The sequence below is a fragment of the Sabethes cyaneus genome, chromosome 1 (assembly GCF_943734655.1).
Source record: "Sabethes cyaneus chromosome 1, idSabCyanKW18_F2, whole genome shotgun sequence".
NCBI lineage: Eukaryota > Metazoa > Arthropoda > Insecta > Diptera > Culicidae > Sabethes > Sabethes cyaneus.
In genome coordinates this window covers 84,401,625-84,412,200 of record NC_071353.1, presented here as the reverse complement: position 1 = coordinate 84,412,200, position 10,576 = coordinate 84,401,625, and the positions used below count along the sequence as shown (strand labels likewise).

The 10,576-nt window shown below is 39.5% G+C and overlaps 1 protein-coding gene across 1 annotated transcript; it reads right to left on the bottom strand.

Moving 5' to 3' along the window:
* Positions 1-3,422: 3,422 nt before the first annotated feature.
* Positions 3,423-6,877, bottom strand: LOC128745892 (uncharacterized protein K02A2.6-like). Its single transcript, XM_053842959.1, has 2 exons — positions 6,048-6,877; positions 3,423-3,489 (listed from the first exon to the last, which is right to left on the bottom strand). Exons 1-2 carry the CDS (start codon positions 6,875-6,877, stop codon positions 3,423-3,425), a joined length of 897 nt encoding a protein of 298 aa, XP_053698934.1.
* Positions 6,878-10,576: the final 3,699 nt, after the last annotated feature.

Here is a 10,576-nt window from a genome sequence, read left to right as displayed (position 1 = left end):
GAAATTAACATCTTACAGTTTTTATTCTCTCGCTTTCGTCCCGCTTAACAATGAGAATGGATGTTGATAGACAGGTCATAAATTTAAATTATTCATTTTAGGGTAAATCCCAACCGCTTTCCCCCCCCCCCCCCCTTAATAAAAAAGTTGTTTTATCAATTTTCTTCATTTAGAACATAGACAGATCTAGCCGTTTCGGAGGATTTCTGACTCTTGCAGATCTGCGAGGCGTTTTGTTTTCTGGTGGAACCGGCACGCCAGAAAATCCTGCTCGCGTCTCGATCAGAACCTTTTCCGCAGTCCTGCTAGATGATGGCAATGGCTCTTCAGTTACATGTGCATCCTCGGACGTCGAGGAATCTGTTTGTTGTTTTAATATAACGTCGCTGTTTTTGACAAGTGTAGCATGACTGGAACGATACGCTGTGGAACGTGAAGGAATGTCGAAAATCTCCGTACCACGAATGTTATCAGAGACCTGCTTGGTGGGACCCGTTCTCATTTGGTCTACGTGTCGCTTCCAGATTCTGCCGTCGTCCAGCTCAATCATATAATGAAGCTTTCCCAATCGCTCACTTACCGTACCGAATTTCCACTTTGCAGATCCCAAAAAATCTCGCGCCGCTACTCTATCGGTTTTGATAGAACTTTTTAACTCCAAATACGATTGCATAGGCCTCTTTGTCGACCTGTATATAATTTTGTTGTGATTTATTCAACGTTTGGGATGCATAATGTATCAGCCTTTCAGTCCCGTCGGGGTATAAGTGGCTCAATATGGCACCCACACCATATGGCGAAGCGTCAGTTGCTAAAACTAGGGGAAGTTTTGGGTCGTAGTGTACTAAAACTCTGTCAGACTGTATTTCTTTTTTAACCCAAAGAAACGCCTTTTCACATTCTTCATCCCATTTAAACGGTACATTCTCTTTCAGCAAATTATTTATTGGGTAGATTCGTGTACTTAAATCTTTCATGAATCTGCCGTAATAATTTATCAGGCCCACAAACGCTCTGATCTGCTCTCGGTTTTGTGGTCTAGGCATTTCCTGAATGGCGTCGATTTTAGTCTTCATTTTCTTTATTCCCTCTCGATCAATCACAAAACCACAGTACTCAATGCGGTCCGCGAAAAAATCACATTTAGCTACATTCAACCGCATGCCATGGTCATCCAACCGTTGCAGAACCGTTTTCAACCGTCGTAAATGTGTTTCATAATCTGAACCGGTCACTTTTATATCGTCCAAGAACATTGACACCCCCTGTATGTCACCTAGCAGCTGTGAAATTTCTCGCTGAAATATCGCCGGCGCGGATGACACACCATACATCAGCCGCGATGGTTGGTAGAGACCAAGATGGATGTTTAGAGTCAGAATCTCACGATTTTCCTCACGTACCTCTATTTGTAAGTATGCCTGTGCCAGATCTAGCTTTGTAAACTTTTTTCCGTCAGCCATATTGGAGAACAACTCGTCTATGGCTGGCAAGGGATGTTCATCAACCAGAAGACACTTGTTTACTGTCACCTTGTAGTCTCCGCACAAACGCACTCGATTACCTGATTTCATAACAGGTACTACCGGTGTCGCCCACTCACTGTGTTCTACTTTCTTCAGTATACCACTTTCGACCATGTTTTTAATTTCGCGTTCTACGGTATCCCGAATCGCAAAAGGAATCGTGCGCGCTTTCATGAAAACTGGTTTACTGTCCTACTTCAAGTGAAGTGAAGCCTGAACACCTTTAATCGTACCCATAGATGCATCAAACACACGTGGAAAACGTTCAATTAAATCTCCTACAGCACCAGTTATGGGTTTACCAGCGGAACACATGGCTACAGTCCCCACACAAAACACCGGATTTCGTATAACTTCATTCCAGTCGACTCTCAGCTCCCGCATCCATTCCCGGCCGAGCAGAGGGTGCCGGTCTGATCTTACAATAAACAGCCGTAACAAACTCGAAACACCGTTGTACACTACCTCTACCTTTATGACACCGCATACATCAATCTTGCTTCCACAAAAACTGACTAGTTCTACATTAGTTTTTAACAACGGTAAATTGTTCAAATACACCTTTTTTGTCATTTAGGCCCATGAGCGAAACGGGAGAACCGCAATCAACCTCAAACTTGATGACCCTGTTGTTTACATTTATCGGTAAAATAATTTTTGATAGTGAATTCGATTCATCAACTTTGTATATATCAAGAGTAAGGACTTCATCTATGTCCGATTCTTCCTCCTCTGCTCTTTTTCCCTCTCTATAACTATCCTCATCTATCAAATTCGTATGCATTTTCTTTTTCATTTGTATTTGCCGATTACCTTTACTCTGTACTGGACTTTCCCGCTGCGATTGCAATTTGAGGCACACCCGTTGAAGATGCCCTGCTTTTTTGCAGAAACTACATATTGTATTTTTATGCTGACAGGTGCTTGCCAAATGGGCATCACTTCCACAACGATAACATCTCTTTTTATTTTTGTCATTTACCTTGAATGTACGCTTCTCCGTAAAATTCACCTCATTTGATCGTTTCTCGAAAATTTCGGCTCCTTCTCCCGATGCTTCCAGTGAGAGTGCTAGTTCCAGTGCTCTTTCGAACGTTAAATCTTTCACTTCGATGAGTCGCGACCGAATATTTTTCCACCGTGTACCAAAAACTAATTGATTCCTCAACTCCTTTTTTAAGTAGTCGCCAAATTTGCAAAATTTTGCTTCGCGTTGTAATCTTGTTATAAATTCCATTATATTTTCACCTTTCTTCTACTCCTGTTTTCGAAATCTCCACACTTCGACCATTTCAAGCGGTTCTGGATCGAAAAATGCACCCAACGTTGCAACAATTTCCGCATATGTTTTTGCCTCCGGCTCGGCACGGCTAAGATGATCACAAAGCAAGTCATACGTCGTCGCTCCCATATAGTGTAAAAGGTAGTCCTTTCGGCGATTCTCCGGTATATAAAACATCCGGAAACTTCCTTCCAATCGCTTTACCCATCTTGCCCATTTGCACTTTTCCTTGTCAAATGGTTCAATGGCAAAATTCGGGGCGACGGGTGCAGCCGCAGCGGCAGCCGCAGCAGCAGCAACAGCAACATCATTTTCTGGCACACTCATTTTCAGCAATCTCGCATCAGTTTATCCTTTATACGATCGTCACTTACAGCAACGGTACTGAACACGGTAGTTTGTTCGCACTAACACAAACGTCGTTCATCCCAACAGCAGCAGCAACATAAGACTCTCCAGTCAAGCAGCAATATGTGTTTGTCTCGAACACACCGTCGTTCGGAAGTACCCCCTTTCGTAGCGCCAGTAGGAGGTAGCTTCTTGTAGCAAATAGAATACTCCTTGTATGGTTGTTTCCTCAATTAAATGATCGGGTTATGCCAAATTTCCCCGTGTCATCGAAAATCCTTTAGGATCGCGTAGGTTTCGATCGTCTCGTCGCCAAAACTGCTATAACCAACTCTGTTTTATAGATTTCGGACCGTTAGGCTAACGAAATAAAACGCGTGTTTCACGTACGTTTGTTTAACATCTTCTTACAGTTTTTATTCTCTCGCTTTCGTCCCGCTTAACAATGAGAATGGATGTTGATAGACAGGTCATAAATTTAAATTATTCATTTTAGGGTAAATCCCAACAGTAAGCATTTGCAATGTTAAATCGTTGTTGGGCAAAATGGGTTCAAAATCTGTGTGACCGTTTTTCCCTACCGTTGGGTGTCCGTCTTTTTCGACTTGGATACCATTTTTTCAAACTTCAATAATTTTTTACTGAATATTCAAAAATTCACCAGGCTTCCAATGGATATTCAGTGGAGGACCAAACCAACGGAATGTCGGCGGTTTAGCATGAAATTGTTGTTTTTTAACGATTTACCAGCTATTTTCTTCACACACAAAAATTACATCGGTTAGCGTATCGACGCATTTTGACGTAGGACTACGTCTTTGTTTACTATACTGGGACTGGGTAGCACTTTGTAAAAACGAAAAATAGAAGTGTAACGTTTGAATGAAATATTTCAAACGCCAATAGCTACTATACTACTGTACGAAACATAACAGTTAATATGTCGTTGGATAGATAAAATGTCCAGCAATTTTATAGTAACATATTAATAATAATTTTTTATACGCTAAATAGTGAAAATGTGTGTAAAGTTTTAAGGTCGAGTTTTCCCATACATGATGATGATGATGGTCCCGCCTCATACCCCCACAAAGGTTTGAGCAAGACGGTTTATCTATAAGATAATTGATATAATAACAATTTGAACCAGTTATGCAAAAAAGACGAACTGATTTCATAAACAGGTATAAATTCCTTCAAAAACAGTTTACTTGAGATCTAATAAAAAAGCTTTTGATGTCTACCACAAAAGTTTGCAAGTTGGCCCAGCAGTCTGCCGGATAACCCACTAATCGTTTATGATTTCTCTCAAAGCATACAATATGAATTATTTTTCATCAAAATGTAAAAATGTCCTTTATACCTGTATTCCGCGCGCGAGGCTCAAACTTTTGTAGACTACTCTTTATTTTTTTTTAATTACTACAATTTAAAAGAAAATTCCATCATCACCATCGTGGTGAACACAGCAGTTAATGTGATATACAATTAAAATAAAAATAAATAAATTAATTCTATACAAATACAAGTTAAAAATATTCAATACAGAAATGAGAGCCGTTCATAAAAACTTTGTTAGTTACAATCTTCGAATTATTAAAAAAGAAAAAAAAGAATAAATATAGGTAATACTATGCAAAATAAAATTATCCACATATAAACTAATCCTTTTTAAAATTTCGTCAAATGCATGCCACAGCAATGAGTAAAATATCCATTCAACGAATTAATCGTTTCTAAAAGTTGGCCTATTCCAACTGTTATATGACTTCTGGTTACTTTTACAAATATTATATGTAAGTGCTATAACCAACTCTGTTTTATAGATTTCGGACCGTTAGGCTAACGAAATAAAACGCGTGTTTCACGTACGTTTGTTTAACATCTTCTTACAGTTTTTATTCTCTCGCTTTCGTCCCGCTTAACAATGAGAATGGATGTTGATAGACAGGTCATAAATTTAAATTATTCATTTTAGGGTAAATCCCAACCGCTTTCCCCCCCCCCCCCTTAATAAAAAAGTTGTTTTATCAATTTTCTTCATTTAGAACATAGACAGATCTAGCCGTTTCGGAGGATTTCTGACTCTTGCAGATCTGCGAGGCGTTTTGTTTTCTGGTGGAACCGGCACGCCAGAAAATCCTACTCGCGTCTCGATCAGAACCTTTTCCGCAGTCCTGCTAGATGATGGCAATGGCTCTTCAGTTACATGTGCATCCTCGGACGTCGAGGAATCTGTTTGTTGTTTTAATATAACGTCGCTGTTTTTGACGAGTGTAGCATGACTGGAACGATACGCTGTGGAACGTGAAGGAATGTCGAAAATCTCCGTACCACGAATGTTATCAGAGACCTGCTTGGTGGGACCCGTTCTCATTTGGTCTACGTGTCGCTTCCAGATTCTGCCGTCGTCCAGCTCGATCATATAATGAAGCTTTCCCAATCGCTCACTTACCGTACCGAATTTCCACTTTGCAGATCCCAAAAAATCTCGCGCCGCTACTCTATCGGTATTGATAGAACTTTTTAACTCCAAATACGATTGCATAGGCCTCTTTGTCGACCTGTATAGTATATAATTTTGTTGTGATTTATTCAACGTTTGGGATGCATAATGTATCGGCCTTTCAGTCCCGTCGGGGTATAAGTGGCTCAATATGGCACCCACACCATATGGCGAAGCGTCAGTTGCTAAAACTAGGGGAAGTTTTGGGTCGTAGTGTACTAAAACTCTGTCAGACTGTATTTCTTTTTTAACCCAAAGAAACGCCTTTTCACATTCTTCATCCCATTTAAACGGTACATTCTCTTTCAGCAAATTATTTATTGGGTAGATTCGTGTACTTAAATCTTTCATGAATCTGCCGTAATAATTTATCAGGCCCACAAACGCTCTGATCTGCTCTCGGTTTTGTGCTCTAGGCATTTCCTGAATGGCGTCGATTTTAGTCTTCATTTTCTTTATTCCCTCTCGATCAATCACAAAACCACAGTACTCAATGCGGTCCGCGAAAAAATCACATTTAGCTACATTCAACTGCATGCCATGGTCATCCAACCGTTGCAGAACCGTTTTCAACCGTCGTAAATGTGCTTCATCATCTGAACCGGTCACTTTTATATCGTCCAAGAACACTGACACCCCCTGTATGTCACCTAGCAGCTGTGAAATTTCTCGCTGAAATATCGCCGGCGCGGATGACACACCATACATCAGCCGCGATGGTTGGTAGAGACCAAGATGGATGTTTAGAGTCAGAATCTCACGATTTTCCTCACGTACCTCTATTTGTAAGTATGCCTGTGCCAGATCTAGCTTTGTAAACTTTTTTCCGTCAGCCATATTGGAGAACAACTCGTCTATGGTTGGCAAGGGATGTTCATCAACCAGAAGACACTTGTTTACTGTCACCTTGTAGTCTCCGCACAAACGCACTCGATTACCTGATTTCATAACAGGTACTACCGGTGTCGCCCACTCACTGTGTTCTACTTTCTTCAGTATACCACTTTCGACCATGTTTTTAATTTCGCGTTCTACGGTATCCCGAATCGCAAAAGGAATCGTGCGCGCTTTCATGAAAACTGGTTTACTGTCCTGCTTCAAGTGAAGTGAAGCCTGAACACCTTTAATCGTACCCATAGATGCATCAAACACACGTGGAAAACGTTCAATTAAATCTCCTACAGCACCAGTTATGGGTTTACCAGGGGAACACATGGCTACAGTCCTCACACAAAACACCGGATTTCGTATAACTTCATTCCAGTCGACTCTCAGCTCCCGCATCCATTCCCGGCCGAGCAGAGGGTGCCGGTCTGATCTTACAATAAACAGCCGTAACAAACTCGAAACACCGTTGTACACTACCTCTACCTTTATGACACCGCATACATCAATCTTGCTTCCACAAAAACTGACTAGGGTAAGGAACGAGTTAAGCAGTGTTACCTATTTTAATCAGTTGAACATAAATGATCCGAAAATGCACTTTTTTATTCATATTTTCAAAATCTTTTGATAGGATCATCTTCACAAATCACTTAACCATACATTTGGTTCACACAAACACAATTTATTGGGTTTCCGACAAGAAATATGATGAATTAAAAATTGTTGTCCAAAAACGTACATTTTTCAGCTGCTCTTCAGCAATCGCCACCTTGCTACTGACGAATTCATCAAATTTTCAGCACTGATTATAACCACTCTGAAAGTCAAGCACTCAATTGTCACATACCATATTATTCAGTCTCTTTTTTTCTATTATCTAAGGCTTTGTCACTAGCCGAAAGTTTTATTATTTTCTAACAAAACTGAAAACAAATTCTGAATTGATGGAACCTGTTCACCAGTAGCAGCAGCTGCAGCACAACTGATGAACTATCGGTTGCCAATATACTGTTTCGGTTCTGGAAATAAGAATTTTAAGTTTGAAATTAACTGAAACCTCCTATGGTGAAAACGTGGTTCAATACTTTTAAGAGAAATGTATGTTCATAATTAATTTTTCTTTATTAAAAACAACACAAAAGACAGCTTTTTCAATAATTTTCGAAGATTTTCTCAGTGATTTAATGAAGCAACGATGAGTTTCAATGTTATTTGCTTTGACAACACTGTTCTAAAGTTAGATCGTGTGCACTTCTATGTTTGCCTCTTTTGTTCTCCCACCATCCTTATGAACAGCGAGTGAGACGTCAAACTCGCAGTTTCCCATAAGAACACCAGAGAATAAAAGAGACGACGAATACCGTTTGCCGAACGGTGCGGTGAGTGTATGCCCCGATAAACAATTTAGACAGACGGCATTTTACGCATATGCCGATACGCTATGCCGATTACGCATCAGATGCCGATTAGTAGGTCGCGGATAGGAACGCGAACTTACTGAATAGGGGGAAAAGTTCGAGGGATTTTTTAACGGGACGTAAAAAAATTCAGATTTCAGGATTGCTGAAAACAGCACCCTGCGGGTGAAAATGGGTTCGGTGTGTTCAAAATTAGTTCCACCGCTCCAACTTTTAAAGCGAAAAATCAAAAGTTTAGCTCAACAATAGTGTCTTCCAATGGTAACAGCTTGAAGAACTAAAGATAGCAAGAAGATTGGTATGCTGATATTCCCCACTTAGTCAACCCATCGCTTGTAATAAGGTAAAACAATCAGTGACCCGCTTAGACTGCTTAAAACTAGTTCTTTACCCTAGTTCTACATTAGTTTTTAACAACGGTAAATTGTTCAAATACACCTTTTTGTCATTTAGGCCCATGAGCGAAACGGGAGAACCGCAATCAACCTCAAACTCAATGACCCTGTTGTTTACATTTATCGGTAAAATAATTTTTGATAGTGAATTCGATTCATCAACTTTGTATATATCAAGAGTAAAGACTTCATCTTTGTCCGATTCTTCCTCCTCTTCTCTTTTTCCCTCTCTATAACTATCCTCATCTATCAAATTCGTATGCATTTTCTTTTTCATTTGTATTTGCCGATTACCTTTACTCTGTACTGGACTTTCCCGCTGCGATTGCAATTTGAGGCACACCCGTTGAAGATGCCCTGCTTTTAGCTTAGCTTAGCTTAGCTTAGCTTAGACTGATTACACATATCAATGGTTGCACTCAGTGATTGATCCGAATCAGTGAAATTGCACAATGAATCAACTGAATGGGGTTGGGATTGACCGATCATTCTCAGTGTGCAAAATTCAGTGACTCAAGTATAATGGATCAATAACTGCGCCGGCCACGTCCTTGCAATCAGGTGGGAATGGGGAAGGAATGTTAGTGTAATCTTTGTTGTTTTGGGGACCGTGTTAACCTCTGCATCCCCGCAAAGACTACAGGAAGGAGTTTTGTTAGTACGGAAGGTTTCGATGGATCAGGATTCACCTTGATAAGTGATGTGATCGTTGTATTTTTTAGTTTTATGTAGTTAGTAGTTATTTTGATTTTTGTTTGTTTATTCTTCATTTAACCAACAGCCGAAAAATGCTCATTTTAAATCAGTATTATACCAATGGGAATATTTAGAGTTTATATTTAAAAGCCTATTTGAATCAACAGTCACAGGATTGTTGAAACTCAACACAGTTATAATTTAATAATGTTGATAGCAAATTAAACTCCAGACGGCCGGCCTTAGAGAGTTATGCTATATCGTGCCTAATCGCGATTCATCTTCGAAGATGATGTATTGTTTCAGGGCAACGCGGGAAGCCAATTTCATCTGCTAACCTAAAATAATCGATATTATGAAAACGCATAATGAGCATGAGTGCATAGTAGCCGCTACTACGTGATTGATCTATTGCTCTAAGTCTCATCGCTTCTAAATTTCGATTGCTCACTCGATTGACGAAAAGCACTTCGCGTTGTACCTCATATAGATATGTCACACGATCTTATAACATCCATGCGCGCAATGTTTCTGTAAAATCTGTTATTAAGAAACAAAATAGATTTCTTGATCATTTTCATGAAACGGAGAATGTAGACTATGCATCAATGAAATCTAAAAATATCGACATGAAAAATAATGATTCGCGTGAAATTTTATTTAAGTTCTAAACATGAAAGAAATAATTTTTGTGAATCCAGCTTAATGTTTATGCAATATAGAGTACGGGAGGGTATACTCAGCCCATCAAGCGATGGCATCCACTTCTTCGGGCCATGGCCCAGCTCTAGTGGAAGAACAGGTGGCTCTGACGCTCCTTGAATAAAAAATAGTAGACTACTTACAGTCTTGAGAAAATAGTTCTAACATATTACAATTGTATGTCGGCAAAGTACATTTATTGGCGAAAGAAAAGGCAAACAGGCTGAATTCCGAAATTTGCTGAAAATACCTGCTGAAAATACCCTGAGATTTTTTTTAGTTACGTCGCCAAAAAATATGTTGGTATTAATTGGTACAGTAATTGAGTTAAACACGCAAACATTTTTTAAGTTAGGTAGGTCATAAATTATCCTCAAAATTTCGTTCAAACAACGTTTCGTTTTTGTATCACAGTGTCGTTCCAAAGTTATATTAACTAAGGAAAAAATGGTTGCCGCCGTAAACGTTCAAGATACTTTTTGATTTGTATTCAAAATAAAAGTTGGAAGAAAAATGTTCCACATAAACATTCCCACCTATAGAGTACTGAAACTTCACTAGAACTAATCCAAAATCATCCCAAAAAAAACAGAAACTAGCTCCAAGCAGAACATTTGCACCCACATTGCTTATTCCCTGCCAATTCATGTTTATAAATAATACAACTTTAAATTATTCGTACCGATTTGTGATATTTTTTGAATCGAACAATTCCAACCGATCTATAGGCGAAGATACTATGTCCCTAGACAGAAAACATTTCGTCCGTGATATCGTCGCCATTCTACTCATTTAGCCATTTAGTTCCTGCCCAA

Excerpts from the sequence above, each read along its gene's own strand:
- LOC128745892 (XM_053842959.1), bottom strand. The coding sequence starts at position 6,877 with ATGTGTTCCCCTGGTAAACCCATAACTGGTGCTGTAGGAGATTTAATT. Across the intron at positions 3,490-6,047 it reads AACCGAGAGCAGATCAGAGC|AGTTGGTTATAGCAGTTTTG; the intron begins GTTTGTGGGCCT and ends TCTATAAAACAG.